At 47.9% G+C, this 21,623-nt stretch overlaps 1 protein-coding gene across 2 annotated transcripts in view; it reads right to left on the reverse strand.

The window, feature by feature from the left end:
- Positions 1-21,623, reverse strand: part of zap70 (zeta chain of T cell receptor associated protein kinase 70) — a 138,809-nt gene that overhangs the window by 80,631 nt on the left and 36,555 nt on the right. The window contains exon 1 of one of the 2 annotated variants that reach the window (XM_072482566.1): positions 12,384-12,805. In XM_072482566.1, the coding sequence (XP_072338667.1) occupies positions 12,384-12,791 (408 nt within the window). In that variant the 5' untranslated portion in view covers positions 12,792-12,805. Of the gene's footprint in view, positions 1-12,383; positions 12,848-21,623 lie in introns of those variants that run through there. The other variant, XM_072482565.1, reaches the window with a different exon arrangement.

Consider the following 21,623-nt stretch of genomic DNA (forward strand, 5'->3'; position numbering starts at 1 on the left):
GGGAGGGGGAAGTTCCGTGAGAGGGCGCATACGGTCGGGGTCGGGCCTTAGGACTCCGTTCTCCACGACGTAACCGAGGATGGTTAGTCGGGTAGTGCGGAAAACGCACTTCTTTTTGTTACATGTGAGGTTGAGGGATTGGGCGGCCTGGAGGAACCTCTGAAGGTTGGCGTCATGGTCCTGCTGATCGTGGCCGCAGATTGTAACATTGTCCAAGTACAGGTATGTAGCCCGCAACCCGTACTGGTCCACCATTCGGTCCATCGTTCTCTGAAAAACCGAGACCCCGTTAGTGACGCCGAAGGGGACCCTGAAGAAGTGGAAGAGTCGGCCAGCTGCTTCGAAGGCAGTGTAGTGGTGGTCTCCCGGGCGGTTCGGGGGCTGGTGGTAGGCCGACTTCAGATCGACCGTTGAGAACACCCGGTACTGTGCGATCTGGTTGACCATCTCCGCTATACGGGGTAGGGGGTACGCATCCAGTTGCGTGAACCGGTTAATGGTCTGGCTGTAGTCCACAACCATCCGATTCTCTTCCCCGGTCCGGACGACCACCACTTGTGCTCTCCAGGGGCTGTTGCTGACCTCGATGATCCCTTCCCTCAACAGTCGCTGGACCTCCGACTTGATAAAAATCTGGTCTTGGGAACTGTACCGCCTGCTCCTGGTGGCGACGGGCTTACAGTCGGGAGTGAGGTTCGCAAAGAGGGAAGGAGGGGGGACCTTGAGGGTCACGAGGCTGCATACCGTGCGGGGGGGTAAGGGTCCGCCGAACTGTAGGGTCAGGCTTCGGTGACTGCATTGGAAGTCTATTCCAAGCAGTAGGAGGGCGCAGAGGTGAGGAAGAACGTACAGCTTAAAACGAGCATACTTGGCGCCCTGCATCGCGAGGTTAGCGATACAGTACCCCCCGGATCAGAACCGAATGGGATCCGGAGGCAAGGGAGATTGTTTGGGATGCGGGGTAGATTTGAAGGGAGCAGCGCCTTCCCGTGTCAGGGTGAACAAAGCTCTCCGTGCTCCCGGAGCCGTACAGACAGGGGGTCTCGTGCCCGTTGAACCGGACGACCATCATGGAATTTTCAGGTGCGTTGGCTGCGACTGGTCGAGGGTGACTGCGCCAAGCTGCGGTTAGCCTGTGTGGTCGGCGGTATCACAAAATGGCGGCCCCCATGAGTCGCACGTGTCGGTCGGTGTTGGAGCCGGCGGCCAAGATGGCGGCCCCCACGTGTCGCACGAGGCTGAAGACGCGTCTGAAGGGGGAGTTCCCGGCTGGCACACAGCTGCATTGCGGGCTTGTGAATCCATGGGTCGGGCCTGGTGAGTTTTCGACTTCTGGGCTTTACGTCGGCCCAGACAGACTCTGGCGAAGTGTCCCTTTTTGCCACAGTCGCTGCACGTCACTGTGCGGGCTGGGCAACGCTGCCGGGGTGTTGACCCTGGCCGCAGAAGTAGCACTGCGGTTACCCGATCTGGACGGGCAGGCGCGCGGCACAGGCCTGTGACGTAGTCGGGTCTGAAGGGGGCCGCGATGATGGTGTCCACGAGGGGTTCGCCGGGTCCGCGAGGAACGCACTGAGGCTCTGGTAGGCCACCTCTAGCGAGTGGCTAGTTTTACCATGTCCCGCAGATCAGTGGTCCCGTTTTCCAGCAGGTGCGGCCTGATGTAGTTCGATCAGATCCCAGCCACGTAGGTGTCCCGGATCTGTAGGTTCATGTGCTTTTCCGCTGTCACATCCCGATAGCTGCAGTTCTTTGCGAGTAGGGTCAGGTTTTCCAGGTACTCGTCCAGCGATTCCCCGGCGCGTTGACGCTGAGTAGTGAGGAGGTGTCGGGCGAACACCTCGTTTACAGGCTTCACGAAATGCGACTTGAGGGTCGTGACCGCCGCCTCATACGTGGCAGCTTTCTCTATCATCACGGAGATTCGATGGCTCACCCGAGCGTGGAGGAGTCGCAGCTTGAGGATTTCAGAGGGAGGAGTCGAGGTAGGCCTCGAAACAGCGAAGCCAGTGTTTGAAGATCTCCTTGCCTCTGTCGCTCGCGCTTCGAGTTCGAGCTTATCTGGCTTTAGAGCGGCTTCCATGGTGCTGTCAATGGATAATAAATTGTTATACCGTCAATTCACTGTGAGACCGTGAGAACGAGTGAATACTCGGCTTTATTATCCATGAACTCGCCTGCCGGTATCTGTTGTACAAATGAGTGTCACCCACAGGCGGCGGGTCTATATATCCCCCGGTGAGGGCGGAGCAGAGGCAGAGCCCACCGGGGTTCCAGTACAGTACCTGGAAGTAGACACAGGTCATAGGTCACAGCACTATACAGACAGTTCATACTTAGGTGAATACATTCACCACACTGTCATTGCCTCACTATAGTTAAGACCAGCAGATTTTGGAGATCTGAAATAAAAAATATAAATGCCGGAAATGCATTTCTGGGGGTTCAGGAAAAGGTCAAGGATGCACCTTTCGCAAGGAGCCCTGGTAATGATTGACTGGCTCACCGCATTTGTTTTGCTAAATCACTAGATATGTGAGCTTGCCACGAATAATCTGTAATTATCCTAATGTGGCATTGTAATTTAGAAAAGTGTCAACAGTCATCAGAAGTGACTTCTTCTGTTATTTCAATCCATTCAATTTAGATAGGGCAAATAGCATAGAAAGTAATGTCAGATGACCATGTATACTAATATTCCAGGGTCATGTTGGATTATAATATTTTTACTTTGGCCAATTAAATTTTATTTTAAAAGTCAATTTTTTGGAGGGGGTATGAGAAATGAGCAATTTATGTTGTTTTTACATGTTGTTTCTACATGAATAAACTCTGGTTAACAAAGAAGATGTCAACAATAGTGCTTGATGGGAAATAAGATGTCAAGTGGAATTTTGTGTAAACTGCAGTGCCCAAGTTGTTGTAACTGTGAGACTGACCTTCGGGAATGAACAGGATCTACAATAACAGGATGCAGGTGCAGAATTTGGCTAAGTGTAAATTATTATCAAGTGAGCGGTGTTTCTCACAGGGGGAACGTGAAATGCCAGGTGAAGTAAGTAGATTTTGCTATTCTTCCCTGCATCAGGCCTGCATTGTGCGATGCATTGCAAGACTTCTATTTCTGGCAGTAGCGAAGGCCTAAATTTCCATTGTTACAGGGATTTAAAGCCTTTACTTAATATTTTTGTCAGCCATGGTTTAGTGGGTAGCACCCCTGCCTCTGAATCACAAACGTCTGGGCTTAGGTCCCTCTCCAGGACTTGAGCATAAAAATCACTCCGGTGCGGTATTGAGAGAGCACTGCACTGACAGCGATGCTGTCTTCAAGAGGAGATGGTAAACTGAGGCCCATCTGTTAGATGTAACAGAATTCATGCTGCTGTTTTGAAGAAGAGTAGGGGAGTTATCTCTGGTGTCCTAGTAAATATTAATCCATCACTTAACATCACAAAAACCAGAGGGTGGCATTTTATGGCCATTCATGCTGGCGGGATTTTGCGGTTCCGCCGACAGTCCACAACAACCACGGGGTTCACAGAGGTGACGGGTGTGTTCAATGGTAAACCTCATTGACAACAGTGGGATGAAAAGATCCCACCACCTGCCACTGTCAAGCCATCTTCCACCACTGCAGAACACACCGTCAGGGGGGAGATCCCGCCCAGCGGGGGGGAGATCCTGCCCAGCAGGGGGGGGGGGGGGGGGGGGGGGGGGGGGGGATCCCGCCCCCCGCCCAGCGTTTCAGACTGTTAAAGCCCACACGTGGTCCTTGGGGATACAGTAATAGATCTCCATGGTGCAGACAATGGGGAGCCTCCAGGGCTGACAGCGCCAGATGACTGTGAGACCTCTGGAACTCATTCCAGTTGCCCCTCATCCCTCGGAGACCTCACGGCTCTATGGGCACAGTCAGGAAGGAGGAAGAACTGGAAGCCAACCGAGGGCCTGCCACCAAGGAGACTACGGCGGTCTACAGTTCTTCTGACTCCCCCCTCATGACACAGGTACATCTGAAGGGAAGTAGGCAGAACAGAACAGGGCGGCAAGGTGACGCCAATGACACCGGTAAGTCGGCCGGGGGTGGCACACTTGCTCCAGGCCCTCCAGAGGACGTCCACCAAGGGCATAAAAGGCCACAGAGCACGGAAAGCAGCAGACTGCCTCCACCTCTGATATGCATCCTGGGGACACACCTAGACATAGCACTCGACCACAAAAGATCAAGAAGATTGAGTAGCACTGGATGGGCATTGGCGGGGTTACTAACTGTAGCTAGGGGGAATGGAAACCTGTCACAGTGAAATGTTCACTATTAAAACATGTCACATCTCATGCATGTGAAGCCTCTGTCATGTTAACCTTCACGGCAGGCCTGTCCACACTCCACAGCCTGTTGCCCTCCGCTCCCCTTCACCCCTTCACAATGGTCTAAGATCAAAAGCTCCAAATGCAGACCCTGTTCAGAGGATGGGTGTGAACGCGCTGTCAGCAGAAAGACATAAGTCAGACTTCTGCAGAAACTGTGGAGCACCAGAGCTTCATAGAATTTACAGTGCAGAAGGAGGCCATTCGGCCCATCGAGTCTGCACCGGCTCTTGGAAAGAGCACCCTACCCCCATAACCCAGTAACCCCATTCAACCAACACAGTCCAAAGATGTGCAGCTTAGGTGGATTGGCCATGATAAATTGCCCTTAGTGTCCAAAATTGCCCTTAGTGTTGGGTGGGGTTACTGGGTTATGGGGACCAGGTGGAGGTGTTGACCTTGGGTAGAGTGCTCTTTCCAAGAGCCGGTGCAGTCTTGATGGGCCGAATGGCCTCCTTCTGCACTGTAAATTCTATGTTAAGGGCAATTTTGGACACTCAGGGCAATTTAGCATGGCCAATCCACCTAACCTGCACATCTTTGGACTGTGGGAGGAAACCGGAGCACCCGGAGGAAACCCACGCACACACGGGGAGAACATGCAGACTCCACACAGAGAGTGACCCAGCCGGGAATCGAACCCGGGACCCTGGAGCTGTAAAGCAATTGTGCTAACCACTATGCTACCGTGAGCTTTCCTCACAGCGCGTGATCATCACTCTCCTGCTTTGTATATTGACCCTCTGGCAGTGCCAACAGAGGCCCATCACCCTGCAGTGATGTTACACAGACCTTTGGAGGGAGGACTATGGTGGTCGGGGAGGGGGTGGGGCCAGGTGAAGGTGCGGGAGGGAGATTGGAGGAGAGGAGGGAGATTGGCGGGGTGGGGGGGGGGGAAGAAATGGGAGTCGGGGCATGTTGAGCTGACAGACACAACCTCGTCCTCGGAGAATCTGGAGACGGTGAGGGCGGCTCTGGTATTCCTCGCAGGTTCGACCTTTGCCGCAGCCTGCCCTTGATCCTTCAGCTCTAAACCATCCTCCAGACACTTCTAGTCCTATTCCTCCCACTCAGATGAGGCCGCATGTCCCTCCACCTCTTCTGCCTCCAGCGTGTCACCCTGCTGCTGTGTCAAATTGTGGAGGGCACAGCAGACTACCACAAAAGGGGAGATATTCTGGGGGGTGTACTGGAGGGCACCACTAAAGTGGTCAAGGCATTGGAATTGCATTTTCAGCAGCCCAATGCACTGCTCAACAACGGGTGGCAACGTGGACCTTATTCTATTGGGTCTGCACCGACATCTCAGGCCTCCACACCAGCTAGACTGCTATCATGGTCGTATTGTAATTCACCGACTGACTACTAGGAGTCTCATTAGTGTATAAGGGAATGTTAGAATCAGGTGACCTCAGACTGACTAGGGAGCTGGAAGAGAGAGGTTGCTTGTGCATAATCATACTGTTATTCATCTGTTGTTTTGTATATATTTGACCCACAGTTAATGTTAATAAATCATTTATAGCTTTAACGACAAATGTTCTTGTAATATAAATCAGGCCATCCAACAAGAACATTACATGGTACCAGGCTGGGTTGGTATTAAACACTGAGAAAAATCAAGCCTGCCACGAGGTCCACAGAGATTTGAAGGTTTTTCAGACTGCATGAATGGACTATATGGAGTCATTGACGCCACCAATGAGTGTCATATTTCATGGTAATGTGGACAGCAACTGGCGTGTGTTTAAACAACAATTTAATCGGTTTCTTACTGCTGTAAATTTAGGAAATCAATCAGATTTGTGTAAGGTAGTGATGCTCCTAACAGCGGCAGGGCCTGAAGCAATTGTTGTGTTTAATACGTTTAAATTTGAAAGCGATGAAGATAGCACAAATTTTAACAAAGTAATTTGACGATTTGATTAATATTGCACCCCAGAAAGAGTGAAATGTATGAACGCTATGTGTTTAGATCACAGTTACAGAAGACAGAAGAGTCCATAGACCATTTCATCACTGATTTAAAGTTAAAAGCTAAAACTTGTAATTTTTCTGTGGTGGAATCTTCCATGATTCAGAACCAAATTGTGTTTGGTGTGAATGAAAATAAGCTGAGGGAACAATTGCTGAGGGAATTGGAGCTGCCTTTGGAACAAACAGTTAAGATTTGTCAGGTTCATGAGCTAGCAGCACAGCATTCTAAAATGTTTCTCAGTAATGGCGGCGTCTTCTTGGAGGAAAGCACACCGGGAAATTTCCAAAAAATGACGGGAACGTTTCTGCAGATCCTCGCACACCAACAAACAAGTTAAAGATCAGGACAATGTAATTCTGTGTAAAAGATGTGGTCAAAGACAAATTAAGGCAGTGTCAAGTGTTTGGCAAGTTTTGTGCCAGATGCAAAGGAAAAAATCACTTTGCTCAGAATTGTTACTCGAAGCTCAACCCCAGATCAGTCAACGCAGTGGAAGATGCAGTCACCAGTGATGAAACATCATTGTTTGTTGGAGTAGTAACAGGGAAGAGTAATGGAGACATCAATAAATTTAAGGAAAGAAGTTGGTCAAACATACATGGAGTTTGAAAGGATCAAACAGAGTAATTTTGATAGGTGGATAAGGGCTTTGAAAATAGACCAAATGTATGAAGCTCTCAGAGAAATTATGCTTTTGGAGGAGTTTAAAATTTCAATTCCTGATGGAGTGCGAACTCATGTGGAAGAGCAGAGGGTTAAAACTGCAAGATAAGCAGCAGAAATGGCAGATGATTATGAAACCCGGCCCATCGGGTTTGCACCAGCTCCTGGAAAGAGCACCCTATTCAAGCCCACACTTGCACCCTATCCCCATAACCCAGTAACACTACCCAACACTAAGGGCAACTTTGGACACTAAGGGCAATTTAGCATGGTCAATCCACCTAACCTGCACACCTTTGGACTGTGGGAGGAAACCGGAGTACCCAAAGGAAACCCACGCACACATGGGGAGAACGTGCAGACTCCGCACAGACAGTGACCCAAGCCGGGAATTGACCCTGGAGCTGTGAAGCAATTGTAGTAACCACTATGCTACCATGCTGCCCTACATTTCCGACATCAGTTTCAGCCTGTGAGGGATAGAAACTGGGGAATGAGAAATACTCAAGTGGTAAAGGTAAAGGTGATCTGATGGGAGATAATAAGGAGAGTGTACCTCAGATTAAAAAAGAAATCCAGGAGGGTGGAAAAGAAATGAAAAAATCGCTTATTGTCACAAGTAGGCTTCAATTAAGTTACTGAGAAAAGCCCCTAGTCGCCACATTCCGGAGCCTGTTCGGGGAGGCTGTTACGGGAATTGAACCATGCTGCTGGCCTGCCTTGGTCTGCTTTCAAAGCCAGCGATTTAGCCCTGTGCTAAACAGCCCCTAGTGAATGTAAACCTGATGTGCTTTTGTTAAAAGGTGTTTCTTTTGTCTTCTGGATGTTGTTTGGGAAGTTATTAAGGATTACTTAGTGTTGTATTCTTTGGGGGTTGTATTTGAATTGATGGTTGCTAAGATGTTCACTGTATGTTTTAAAAAGGTTAAGTTGAGTTCATAGAATAAACATTGTTGTGCTTTAAAAAATACATTTCCATTTCTGCTGTACCACACCTGTAGAGTGGGCCGTGTGCTCCCCATACCACAATCTATTAAAGGTTGTGGGTCAGGTTAACTTCATGATACACTTTGGAGTTCTCTAAACCCTGGCCCATAACACTTCCATCCTGGGACCCTCAAATCCCCCAAGCCTCCCCCACCCTTACGATGACTGCCCTGCCTTCTCTCAGAGTGCCATCCAACAAGTCAATTGTGTTGGCAAACCTTGCTGTACACGCTCACCCCCACCACATTAGTAGCCCCTAGACCCCAGACCTCTGCCGGGAACATTAGGGAGGTCAGCTGCGCTCTGCTCATATACACACTTAACCTATAGCCGCAAGAGGATCCTTGTGGTGAAACCCTGCTCTTTAGTGTTTAATTGTTGGCAGCTGTCTCTATGGTTCTGACACTCCTAGAGTACACTGTTGAGGCATCAAAGGTTGCAGGACATGCCGTGCACTAATCACCCTCTTAGACATGGCTCATGTGCCTTCGAGATGACACATGAGAGTCGATGAGTGTGAAGCGCTCCCACAACTAACAAGGCTAATTGCTCATTTGAAATATACTTCAGCTGTAAAGCTAGAGGCTGCTCACAGTCAATGGGGTGCAATTTACTTTCAGGAGAGAAGCATCAGCATGGCTCTGTCCTGGAAGAGTTTGGTAGGACAGACAAGGTTCTCCAATGCAGGTACCTGCCTAAAGAGAGGCAAGTGTGTGTTTCAGGCAAAGGAAGTCACATACCTCGCATTTCACGTTGATAAGGATGGCCTGCACCCGGTAGAAGGAAAAGTCCAGACCATAAAAGTAGCCCCAACGCCAGAAAACACAACAGAACTAAAGACATTTCTGGGACTTGTAAGTTACTACGGGAAATTCTTACCAAATCGAGTTACCCTGCTAGTACCCTTATACACACTGTGAAAGAAGGACCAAAAGTGGTCTTGGCGTACACCACAGGAGGAAGCGTTCACCAGGGACAAAAGGCAATTGCTGTTGTCTAAAATACTCGCACTCTATGAACCCTCAAGACCGTTCATCCTCACCTGCAAAGCCTCATCTTGTGGAATTGGAGCAGTATCAGTCTGCTCGTGGGACGATGGCACTGAATGACCAATAGGGTATCCATCCAGGAGTCTCGCTGACACAGAGAGATGATACTCCCACATCAAGAAATAGGGATTGGCTGTGTTTTATATAGTGAAGAGGTTCAATCAATACATCTATGGACGCCATTTCGCCATTATCACGGACCATAAACCTGCATTGGGCATCTTCAAGGAGGATAAGGCAACTGCCCCAACAGCCTCGGCCCGAATCCAACACTGGACGCTGCTATTAGCAGCCTATGAGTATACATTCGAGCATTGTTGAGGAGCACAGATAGAGAATGCAGATGTCCTAAGTCGGCTACCGCAGTCGCAACCTCCCTACCACCAGTAACAGACAAAGTTGTGATGATCTTAAGCTTTATGGATATCCTCCTCATGGCAGCCAAACAAATCCACACATGGACATAAAATGACCCTGGTGAAATTATGCCACATCGTTCTGAGCGGCAGGTTACAGGGTGTCCACATGGAAGACTTACAGCCCTCCCTCGTGAAGAGACAGGAGCTCAGCGTTATAGATTGTATAATTCCATGGGGAACACAAGTGGTCGTTCCATTATCAGGTCAACGTATGATATTGCAGGGACTACATAACGGACATCCTGACATCTCGAAAATGAAAATGCTTGCGAGGAGCTATGTCCAGTGACATGGGGACATCGAGCACATGGTCAAACAGTGCTCGGCTTTCCAGGAGAACCGAAAACCCCTGCTGCTGGCCTAGCCCCACCCCTGGGAATGGCCAGAGTGGCCCTGGTGCGGGTACATGCTGATTTTGCTGGATCGTTCATGGGTTTGATGTTCCTCATCCTCATAGATGCCCATTTGAAATGGTTAGACGTGCACTGGATGGCCTCCACTACCTCAAGAGTCATCGTGGAAAAACTGCACCAGTCGTTCAGTACCCACGGAATACCAGAGGTCCTCCTCATGGAAAACGGGACCCCATTTATTGGCAAGGTGTTCCAGGCATTCATGGGTACCAATGGAGTAAAGTACATCCATATAGCCCCATACCATCTGTCCTCGAACGGTTTTGCTGAGTGGGCAAATACTGCACATAACATCTGGGATGGCACTGATGGAAATACTCATAGGCTGACACCTCAGGACTGACTGAGCTTAACGTTTCCAAATCTCAACGGGAAAGTGGAGGCAAAACAAGACATTAAAAAAAAACGTCACGAACACTGGATGCAAGACAGAGCTTTTAGGCCAGGAGATGTCGTATATGTCCATAATTTTGGGGACGGCTCTCAATGCGTCCCAGGGGTTGGGGTGGTGAAAATGGGACCAGTCTCATACAAGGTCAGGATCAGGGAAAATACCATCCGAAAACATGTGGGCCACCTCAGGCTCAGGGAGCCCGCCTTACAGGAAACGCACCAGGTGAATTGGTACCCTCATCATCCTTCATGCCAGATGTGAAGTAGCGAAGAAGATCCCAATAGCAGGACATTGAGGGGGAACAGTCGGACTTGGGGGAGAGCGGGGGAGGGATGACGTAACCCTAACGAGGTTCACAGGAATACACTGATAGACCTCTCCGTGGGACTTATAGAATATGAGCTTCCCCGCTAGTGGGCAAAGGTCCGCCCAGCTGGAGCTCGTTACTCAGCCCTTTAAATACCGGCCCGAACCAAGACCGTCACGCTCACTAGTGCCCGACTGGGACCTATTGTTGTATAACGCGCTAGCGGCCTTAACCTTTGAGTTTAAAATTAACTCAAATGAATCTCCTTTCTCGGGTTGCCTGGATCATTATACTGGCCGTTATCATTTTGCTGTTTGGGAGAGTTCACTGCAAGTGCTCATTGGCAGTAGAGTACTTGGACACATCTGGTGGGCAGGAAAAGTGCAAGAATGCAAGCCTTTCCTTTTATCTTCACAGCATAGTGCTGCTTCTCACTTCACCCGCCTCCCCCTTCCCCCCATTTAAAATACACACTGATTCTGGCTGGCAACCATTCAATAACTACAACAAATAGCTGAATCCTGAAGGCCATCCAGTTTCACTGGGATGAAACTGAGCGAGTGACAGCTGCGAGGCCCACGTTGTGAGGAGGGGGTTGAAAGGACGATACTCTCACCTCACCCCACCATGAGATGTCTTCCTTTTTCACTTGAATTAAAAAGTTGTGCATGAGCACACAATACTTGACAGATGCTGCACACGTTTGCAGTTGTTGCAATATTGCAAAAAGTTAAACACGATGCAACACTGGGCATCACAACTTACAAATTAAACATTATACTTTGAAAAACGTAATTCGTGGTATTTCACATTGTTCTTTGCACAGGCTGAAGAAATGGATAACGATGGCAAATAAACCAACCACCGATGAATGTTTATGAAGTGTGGGCTAATAAATTTTAGGGGTGTAATAATCACTAAAGGCCTGATTTTAACAACCATCATCGGGGAGGAACAGGGAATACAGGGGTTTAGATTGGAGTATTATAATATCACCCGATCCATTTGAACTGCACGCTATTCACCATTTTTGCAGGTGAATTTTGGCCAGTGTACAAGGCCCTTGAAGACAAGAGACCTACTGAAATGCAAAACTCATGCAGCCATGTTGGCCTTGCCAGGGTAACCTGCACCCTGTAGTAAGGATGGGAAGTAAGGATGGGAAGATTTTTAAAATTGCATTTTCTACAGTTTACTTCTTAACCGGAAGCAGCAGACAAACCTTCAGGCACCGCTAGCAAATTTTGGACTCCCCTCCCCCCCCCCCTCCCCTCTTAAACTGCAATCTACTGCAGACCCTCACCCTGTCCCTTATGAGTCTGACTGCTGGAAACTCCAGCTCCCATTTGCCAACTGACCCTCATGTCAATTCCTCCTGGCGGGAATCAGTCCTGGGATATTGTAATCCCGCCATGCAGTTGTGTGAATTCAATGCTAGTCCCACCACCTTCCTTGTCGCACTCATACACTGGCAAAATCGGGGATGAAAACTGGGTTACCAATAATTGCTTTAATTCCTTTTTTTTAATTTCAGAAATGCTATGAATGTTTTATTGAGTATTTCATTCTCAACCCCAGCTGAAGTCCACTACCAGAAACTTGTGGTCATTTTGATTCATTTGTGAATTTTCATGTACTCATTTTATTTTCTTTGGTGCTTACTTTCAGAGTATTTATTAGAAATAAGTACTGCTCAGTATTAATCTGAACCATAGCCTGAAATTAAGAACAGTTCAAATCTAATTGAGGCTGGATTGACTTAATTACTCTATGCAGTGATCCATAAACTTTACTTCAATAATTACCTCAAGGTTCCAGGTCTGGCGAGCATACTCTCGTAACATGTGTTCCCTAATACTGTCAAACACTCCAGGCTTGGGTTCAATGCCAGATGGCCGAAGGCAGGGTTTCAGAAGTACGCAGCAAAGTCCATCAGCATCTCGAGCGTAATATGCACAGAGCTCTTCAGGTCCACAGTGAGACTTGCCACCAGAAATGGCATAAGTTCCATTCAGCTGACGTTCAATTGGATAATGATGGGGCTTGAGATCAAAGACAACTGATAGAACATAACCCCCGAGGTTACGCAGACAGAGGCGCAGCAGGAAGAGACCGTCTGACAATCCTCCCAGCTTCAGGTATTCATCAGCTTCTGAACGAGATATGCTGCCATAAAAAAATGGCAGGTTGTAAGCAACATCACGCATGGTCATTTGAGGTTTTCTTGTTTTCGATCAGCACTTCGTACTTGCTTATGGTCTTCTGGTATCTAAGAAAAACAGAAGGGTGGATATTATGAGAAAGTGTCTAGCGTAACCCAAGTAGGATTTCCAGTAGATACCTTTTGACATCTTATCATATATCACCCCATAACCAGAGGACCAGCGAGAATAATTTTCAGGTAATAAAGAAGCAAAAGTAGGCACAGAAAATGTCATAAGTGGTTATTGGATGCTTATATTTAATATAATTAAAAGACTGATTTTTTTTCTCATCCATTCCACCTTCCCTTTTTGCCTATTGTTTGTCAGCCAGAGTTTCTAAAGTAAGCTGCACTTGGCATGGCCTAAATCTGCCTGTCTTATTGGGTTCAGGCTATCACCATTGGCTCATCATTCCCCAAAGGTGCCCAGAATCAGAGACAGAAATCCAACTGAAGGCCACTAATGATGTCAACTCCAGTCCCACAAAAATCAATGGAGGATTTGGAAAAATAATAAGCCAAGCTTTTTCAGAACCGCAGTGGACTTGCTACCTGCTCTACTCCAATGTTCCAATCTCAGCAGATGTGGGCTCATGGCCTAACACCAACTTCGTAATCCAACTGCACTAGAGCTAACTTGTTTTAGATTTCTGCTCCGCCATTCAATCAGACCATGGCTGATTTGTTCCTTGTCTCAAATCCACCTCCCACCTGTTGCTCATATCCCTTTCACTCATTTTTATCAGAAATATATCTATCTCCTTCTTGAAACCATTTAATGACTCAGATTCCACTGCACTATGGAGCAGCAAGTTCCACAAATTCACCACCCTCTGCGAGAAGTAGTTCCTCCTCATCTCAGTTCTAAATCTACCGCCTCTCAACCTATATGCGTCACCTCTAATTCTAGATTGCCCCACAGGGGGAAAATTTGGTCTATGTTTATTAAATCATCCCCTCACATGTCTTCAGAGGATAAAAACCAACTTTCAGCAACCCATCCTTGTAATTTAAAGCTTTAAGCCCTTGTGTGAGATTCTCTGGCTTCCCCGCGGCGTGTTTCTTGGCGGCGTGAGGCAGCCCGCCACTTGCTGGTGTTGGGAACTTCTTGTCCCGCTATTGTCAATGTGATTTCCCATTGAATCCACCCCACAGCGACGGGAACATGTTGGGGGGGGAGTGGGGTCTTCCCTGTGTCCGTGGGGCAGTTTTGGTAACTGTGGGGGAGTGGCTGCCTTTTATTTAAATCAGAGACCGGGGCAGCCTTTAGAAAGGGTGCCCCAATCTTGGGATTCCTGGTGTTGCTGGCCTTCTTAGGCCCCACCCCTCCAGTTGACTGTATGATTCTCACTTCCGCTCTGACATTGCACAGAGTGCTGATCAGTAAGGCGAGGAAAGCCAGCTCTGCAGCCCGTGAGCTTCACACTGGCTCTCTCACCTGAGCCAACGTTCTGTGTGTTTTTGGGAAGATTCTGGCCACAGAAACTATTTTCTCTGGTGGGAGATCTGGAACAGGAGGGCAACATCTTAAAATTTGAGCTAAACCGTTTTATAGTGAAAGCAAGCACTTTTTCACAGAAAGGCTAATGAAAAATAGAGCTAATTTCACCGAAATGCTGTGAATACTAGGTCACTTAAAATTTTCAAGATTGAACTGATGTTGATTATTCGATAAGGGTACCGAGAGATACCAAGGGTAAAAGGAGATGTGGTACAAAACAGTTAAGGTCTTTTTGAACCAGAGAACATACTCAGCGAGCTGAGTGGTCTATTCCTGTTCCATATTCCTCTGCTACTGACCAAATCTACATGAGTTTATTTCTTATTTATTCTGTCTTTCTCTTGATGGCCTCGGGAGAAGTGCTAAACTTGAAGGGCACTCCCCGGTACCATTTAAAGATTGAGCATCAGCAAAGAAAATCCTCATTATGTCTCCCTGGGGCGAAAGGTTACTCCCACAGCTACCACAGAATCGGGATGCTGAGGGTTATGGTTAGGATCAGGTTCATAAGCAATGCACAGCAATGTGAATCCTGAAAATATCTATACACCTAATTGTACAATGAGCTCAAAAAGATATTTTGGATTGTACCCTTAGGATAAATAAGTACCTTTAAATATATACAGTAATCATTGAATCCCTACAGTGCTGTGGGAGTCCATTCAGCCCATCGAACCTGCACTGACCCTCTGAAAGAGCACCCACCTCGGCCCACTCCCCCACCACATGTTTGGACACTAAGGGGTAATTTTAGCATGGCCAATCCACCTAACTTGCACATTTTTGGACTATGGGAGAAAACTGGAGCACCCAGAGGAAACCCAGGCAGACACGAGGAGAACGTGCAAACTCCACACAGTCACCCAAGGCTGGAATTGACCTGGGTCCTTGGCACTGTGAGGCAGCAGTGATAACCACTGTGCCACAGTGCCATTACCGTGCCATCATGCAGTCATTTTCAAACTCAGGGTCGCAACCAACGGGGGGAGGGGGTCGCGGGCGGATGTCGGGAGGGTCGCTGGGCCACCGATCACAGCTTCCCCGATCGAGGGAACAAGTGCCCATCGGCCACAACTGGCTTTTAAAAATGCCAGCCGTCCCACACCTGCGTGCCCCCTCAGCAGTGCACAGGCATGAAGCCCACTGAGGCAGACCGCCACCTCCTGACGTCAGCGTGCTGACCCAGGAGCAGATTCTTTTAAAAAATCAATGGAGTCTTCTCTCCAGAAGTGGCGGCAAAGAGCATGTCACACTTCCCGTAACTGACATCACGTGCTCTGGGCGCAAGTCAGATTCCATCATTTTGTAGCTGCCATCAGCGAGCTACAGGGCCTCTGGTGAACAACCCATGAAGAAGAAGCTGAAATCAGGAAGAAAGCAGTATAAAGATGATTTCTTGAGGGATTGGTTTATTAATTGAGCCAATGCAAATCAGGATCCAAAGCCCAAATGTGTTATATGCAAGGAAGTACGAGTAAATGAAAGATTAAAACACTTGGGCAACCTGGTGACGCAGTGGTTAGCACTGCTGCATAATGGCGTTGAGGACCCAGGCTCAATCCCACCCCTGGGACACTGTCCCCATGTCTGCGTGTGTCTCACCCCCACAACCCAAAAAGATGTGCAGGGTAGGTGAATTGGCGACGCTAATTTGCCCCATAATTGGGAAAAAAGAATTGGATACTCTAAATTTATGGAAAAAAAAGATTAGCTATGAGGACAGGTTGAATAAATTTGGTTTGTTCTCACTGGAACGAAGGAGGTTGTGGGGCGATCTGACAGAGATCTACAAAATTATGAGGGGCATAGACAGAGTGGATAGTCAGAGACTTTTTCCCAGGGTAGAGGGGTCAATTACTAGGGGGCATAGGTTTAAGGTGGGAGGGGCAAGGTTCAGAGAAGATGTGCAAGGCACGTTTTTTACACAGAAGGTAGTTAGTGGGTGCCTGGAACTTGCTGCCGGAGGAGCTGGTGGAAGCAGGGACGATAGTGACGTTTAAGGGGCATCTTGACAAATATATGAATAGGATGGGAATAGAGGGATACGGACCCCGGAAGTGTAGAAGATTTTAGTTTAGGCGGGCAGCATGGTCGGCGCAGGCTTGGAGGGCCGAAGGGCCTGTTCCTGTGCTGTACTTTTCTTTGTTCTTTGTTCTTTGTAAAACCCTTAAAATCTCAAATCTCAAAGATTTGAAGACTAAACATGGTGAGTTCGAGGACAAACCTCTTGATTTTTTCAACGGATGCAGTGGGAACTTAAATCATCAGCTGAAGTCTTTAGCAGAAATATAAAATTGAATGACAAAGCAAGTGAGATCGTGAGGATCAAACAGGCTCACCTGTCATATTAAAGGTAAATGAATATGGTGGGCCATGAAGTTCGGGCGGTGTAGGTCGCGAAGTTTGAGCAGCATGGGTCGCGAAGGTCGGGCGGCGTGGGTCACGAAGCTCGGCCAGTATGGCTCCCAAAGGTCAGCCAGCATGGGTCACAAAGGTCGGCTGGCCTGGGCCACAAATGTCAGCCGGTGTGGGTCGCAAAGGTCAACTAGCGTGGGTCACAAAGGTCAGGCAACGTGGGTCGTGAAGCTCAGCCGGTATGGGTCGGGAAGGTCGGCCAGCGTGAGTCGCGAAGGTCAGCCAGCGTGGGTCACGAAGGTCGACCTACGTGGGTCTCGAACGATGGTCGGTTGGTAAAAATGGGTCCCAGGCAAAAAGGTTTGAAACACTTTGCCGTAATGCATACCTATATGTAGAATGACATAATAAATTGTGAATGCCTGTCATTGGGAACCCAATAAAAATGTTTATTAAGCAAAACCTGCCAATTAGGTATATATTTGAACACATTGGGACCTTATCATCTCAAAATTTTGGAAGCAGTGAGAGGAATAAGTTTCAAAATTAATTTACAAATGATTTTTTTCAAGAAAATGTCACGGTCGTTAGATTTTCCCGGTGTGCTTTTGTTTAAAATGTATTGGCATTGCTTTGCGCAAATCAAAAAGCTTGCAGTGTAAAAATCATCCATGTCCTTGGATCACAACCACTGCTATGTTCAGCTTGATGGAACAAACCAGCAACATCTCCCCCCTCCCCTCCACCCACCCATCCAACCAGCATCACCCCCACCAGTCCTGCTGCTGGCCTCTCTGGAGTATTCAGGTTTAGGGGAAGATTCCCAAATGTTAATATTACTGATGGACTCAGACTGCTTCCTCCATACAGGCAGTGACCCAAGCCGGGAATCGAACCCGGGTCCCTGGCGCTGTGAAGCAACAGTGCTAGTCACTGTGCTACTGTGCTATCCATTTTGTTTTTACCAGGTGCCCCCTTAATTGGCATGGAGTCAGGTTTTAATAACAAATAAGGAGAGTGGGTAGTAAGTGAGAGAGAGAACTTCAACATGGAGATACCATCGCAAGTGATTTGATGGAAGGAAGTGAAAGGGGGAAATTAGTGAAGAGGGATACACGGAAGTGATCAGAGATGGGTTTATCTGCGATTGACATGATGGGAAGGGAGAGGACATGTGAAATGGTAAGGTCGAGGAGGTGGCATAAATGTACAAACTTCATCCAGTTGAACATCCTATGTCCCTTACAAAACTCAACTAATCACCCCTGTGCATGTCCTTGGTGTCTGTCTTATGGGTGCCTCTGCCTGGCCTACTGCTCCTCCACAGGCACTGTAGCATGACTGTGGAAGGTTGATGATTTTCAGTGAGGGAGACGAGACTGCGGATAAACTTGCATGATGCCCTTGAGGAGGTCTGGGGGTGGATGGTCTGTCTTCGGACTGCACCACCTTGGCATTGGTGGCAGCAGTCTGGGCTAGTTGTTGCCAGACAAGAGCAAAGAAACTGGTAGAATGGAAATGGTGCCAGGACAAATGCTGTCATTCTATGAGACGACAGCAGGTTCACACTCGATGAGTCACTGCCAGCCCCTCCTGCCTTTTGCAATCCTAGCAATTTGCTTGCAGACAGAATGCTGGACTGCTGTGAGACACTGAAAGCCCCTTTGAGCACTGGCATTTGTTGGCAGCATAGTGAATCTACATGGTGTCAAGCTTAGATTTCATGACCTCAGTCTAAACTTCCACTGCATCATTAAGACATTGAGTGACTTATGCTTGTTGTGCATGAAGCTGAGACATTGGCCATATGGTGTTGCATCATGGTTGGATCATGGTTCGATCCACAGTTACTCTCGTTGAGTTGGCCACCACCTCAGTGCTCAAATAGTTGGACTCGAATCTCTGCAGCGATCCATGTGTCAAGTTGGAGTTGTGCTCTTTCAGACCACTTGAAAGTGACAGCAGGCTTTCTGGCACATCTACCAACGTGCCAAGCATTTCTACGTGCATGTCCATCAGCCTTATTCTGCAGGTCACTCAATCAAAGTCCTCACCTGAGTCCTCTGCAGCAAAAGCTGTGCGCAACCTCACTCTCTGGAGAGCTGGCACCTACATATCCTTTCCTCCTTCCTGGTCACAGCCCTCCATGCCTGGTGACTCAACAGGTAAAGATCCAGCTACACTCTAATGTTCACACAATGTCTGAGCTGATGGCTGCAAGCATCAGATCCACTGACTGTGACTCTTATTCATCAGCCTCGTGTTGCTCTGGTACTTGAGCCTCCCATGCCACTTCTTTACAATTCTTGGGTAACTGAAAGCACTAGGGTAAAAGGGTAGTGTTGAGGTGAGGGAATGAGAAAGGAGAACAAAATGCATGGTCACAGCTTCTACAGCTTGTAAATCATAACAGATTGCGGAAAGAGGGTGAAGTTGGGATGCAAAAAGAAACCTTTTCCAATAAGTTCAGCCCTGCCGAGAGGCAAGGCCTTAGTTGTGGCCTTAACAGTGACTGCCAGCAGCGCCTCCTTGCAAATGAGGATATGCAGCCACACTTGGCCCTGCCAGCTTGGCGCTGCTGCCCCAAGTCACCATGTCCGACATGCGAGAGGGAATTGTGTCAGTGAACGGGATTCAATATGCTTGGATGGTTTATCTGGCAGAGTGCAAGCTGTGAGGTGTGAGTGCACAGCTCACAATTGTGCTAAGTGTGTGTGGGTGAGGTGAGGTTATAAATGTGAGGTATGAGTGGTGGTTGACAGAGATGTAGGTAGATGGGTGAATGGTGTATGGTGATCTGTGAGACTAGTGGTGAAGAATCTGAAGGTACATTGACTGAAATTGGCATGGAAACACAGTGGTTAGCACTGTTGCTTTGCAGGGCCAGGCACCCGAGTTCGATTCCCAGCTTGGGTCACTGTCTGTGTGGAGTCTGCACGTTCTCCCCGTGTCTGCGTGGGTTTCCTCCGTGTGCTCCGATTTCCTCCCACAAGTCCCGAAAGACGTGCTGTTAGGTGAATTGGACATTCTGAATTCTCCCTCAGTGTACCCAAATAGGCGCCGGAATGTGGCGACTCGGGGATTTTCACAGTAACTTCATTACAGTGTTAATGTAAGCCTACTTGTGACACAAATAAAGATTATTATTAAAGCATTGAGCTTCATTCCGCTCTGCATCTAGATCCTTGTAATGTAGAAATGCCGGCGTTGGACCGGGGTGAGCACAGTAAGAAGCCTGACAACACCAGGTTAAAGTCCAACAGGTTTGTTTCGAATCACTAGCGTACTGAGCACAGCTCCTGAGGATTCACCTAAGGAAGGAGCAGTGCTCCGGAAGCTAGTGATTCGAAACTAACCTGTTGGACTTTAACCTGGTGTTGTCAGACTTCTTACCTAGATCCTTGTGGTTAGACTGCTGGCACTGACCATGAGGGCTACCAGCAGTCAATGCCTTCTCAGCATCTGTCTGGAAGGCTTTCTGATCCCGTGAGGTAAAAGATCCTCTCTTCTCCTGAGCATGTTCCTCACTAAGGCCTCCAGTGCTAATCGGAGAAACTTGGAGATAGTCGCTGACCTTTGTGCCATTCCTAAAGGTTCTTCCTGTCCATTATCTCTTCTTTCATCGCTTCCAGTCCCTCCCACAGCCACATGCCCTTTAAGAAGTGCAAGCTGACTTTAAATAGTACAAGCTAGTTTTAATTGGTGCTAGTCTCACACAAACCTGGGCCCCGGGTTAAGACACATAGCCACGGAACAGCCCATCCGCTGCTGGGCTGTACACCCCTATCATTATAATTAACAGACTGCATGAAGTTCCTTTTGAATGGGCATGGGTTAGTCAGACATTATGATTCTTGCACCCGATTTCAAAGGCAATTGAAATGTTATCCCTTTTGTTTCTTGACAAATATTAGAACATCAAAACTTTCCTTAAAACTAATTTCAATGTTTTATTACAATATGTGAACATTTTCTTAGAAGTGAAAGATTTCTGTTAAAACCCAAACTATTTGTACTGCACCTGCATCTCGCAAAGCATGTTAGATCAACCGCATGTGAATTAAACAGGGAAGCCTCTTGTTACTTCCTGTGTTTTGGTTTCCTGCAGATTGCTAAAAGGCTGGTTGTTTGTCTGAGATCGCATGCTCCACTACAAAATGCACTTGAGATTTTCTTTGCACACAATCAAATAATTTTGAGGAATTCTACCTTTAGTTATACATTCAAGAAGTGAACGAGAAACTTACTTGAACTTTGTTTAAAATATTTTTCTTAAAGATTTTCCATTTACAATAGATTTTATAACAAAGCCAACATCACAAAAAGCGGATGGCTCATATAAGCGATTAGCACAAATAGAGGCCATCCTCAATATGTATCCAAGCTTAAAGTGCTGCCCGAATTGTCACCATATCCTTAGGGTGGACACAAACACCGAACATCTGGGAGAAATAGGCAGTAGGATTCGCGCCCTCCACACCTTCTGGCAATCTCACGACTCTGAGGTTTTGTCTTCTCGAGCGATTCTCAAGGTTGCCCACCTTCGCCTTCAGATTCTTATTTTTCTCTGCCACTAATGAGGTCTCAGCCTCCAGCGAGGCAATTTGCTCACTATGCCGCGACAGAGCCGACTCCAGACCCTTCGACATCTCGCCATGCTCCTTTACCGTCTCAGAAGATTTTCTCAGACAGGACCCAGCGCCTCCTCGATCGAATTTCGAAGGGCTTCTGACATCACTCCCCACCGCCTCTCAAAATGCTTATCAAACTCCGTTGCCAGTACCCCACTTAACATGTCTACTGGGATCTGAGCCGCCGGAGTCGCCGCCACCATATTCTCTACTGAGGAGCCACCTTCAGATGGATGGAGCTTACCCACCAGAATACCCCAGCAAAAAAGGGCCAAAAAACAAGTACCCTTGACCTCTCCCTACATGCCGCCTCCGGATGTCGAAGCATTCTTGAACTTAACATGAGTTACGGCTT

Source organism: Scyliorhinus torazame, chromosome 18 (genome assembly GCF_047496885.1).
Source record: "Scyliorhinus torazame isolate Kashiwa2021f chromosome 18, sScyTor2.1, whole genome shotgun sequence".
NCBI lineage: Eukaryota > Metazoa > Chordata > Chondrichthyes > Carcharhiniformes > Scyliorhinidae > Scyliorhinus > Scyliorhinus torazame.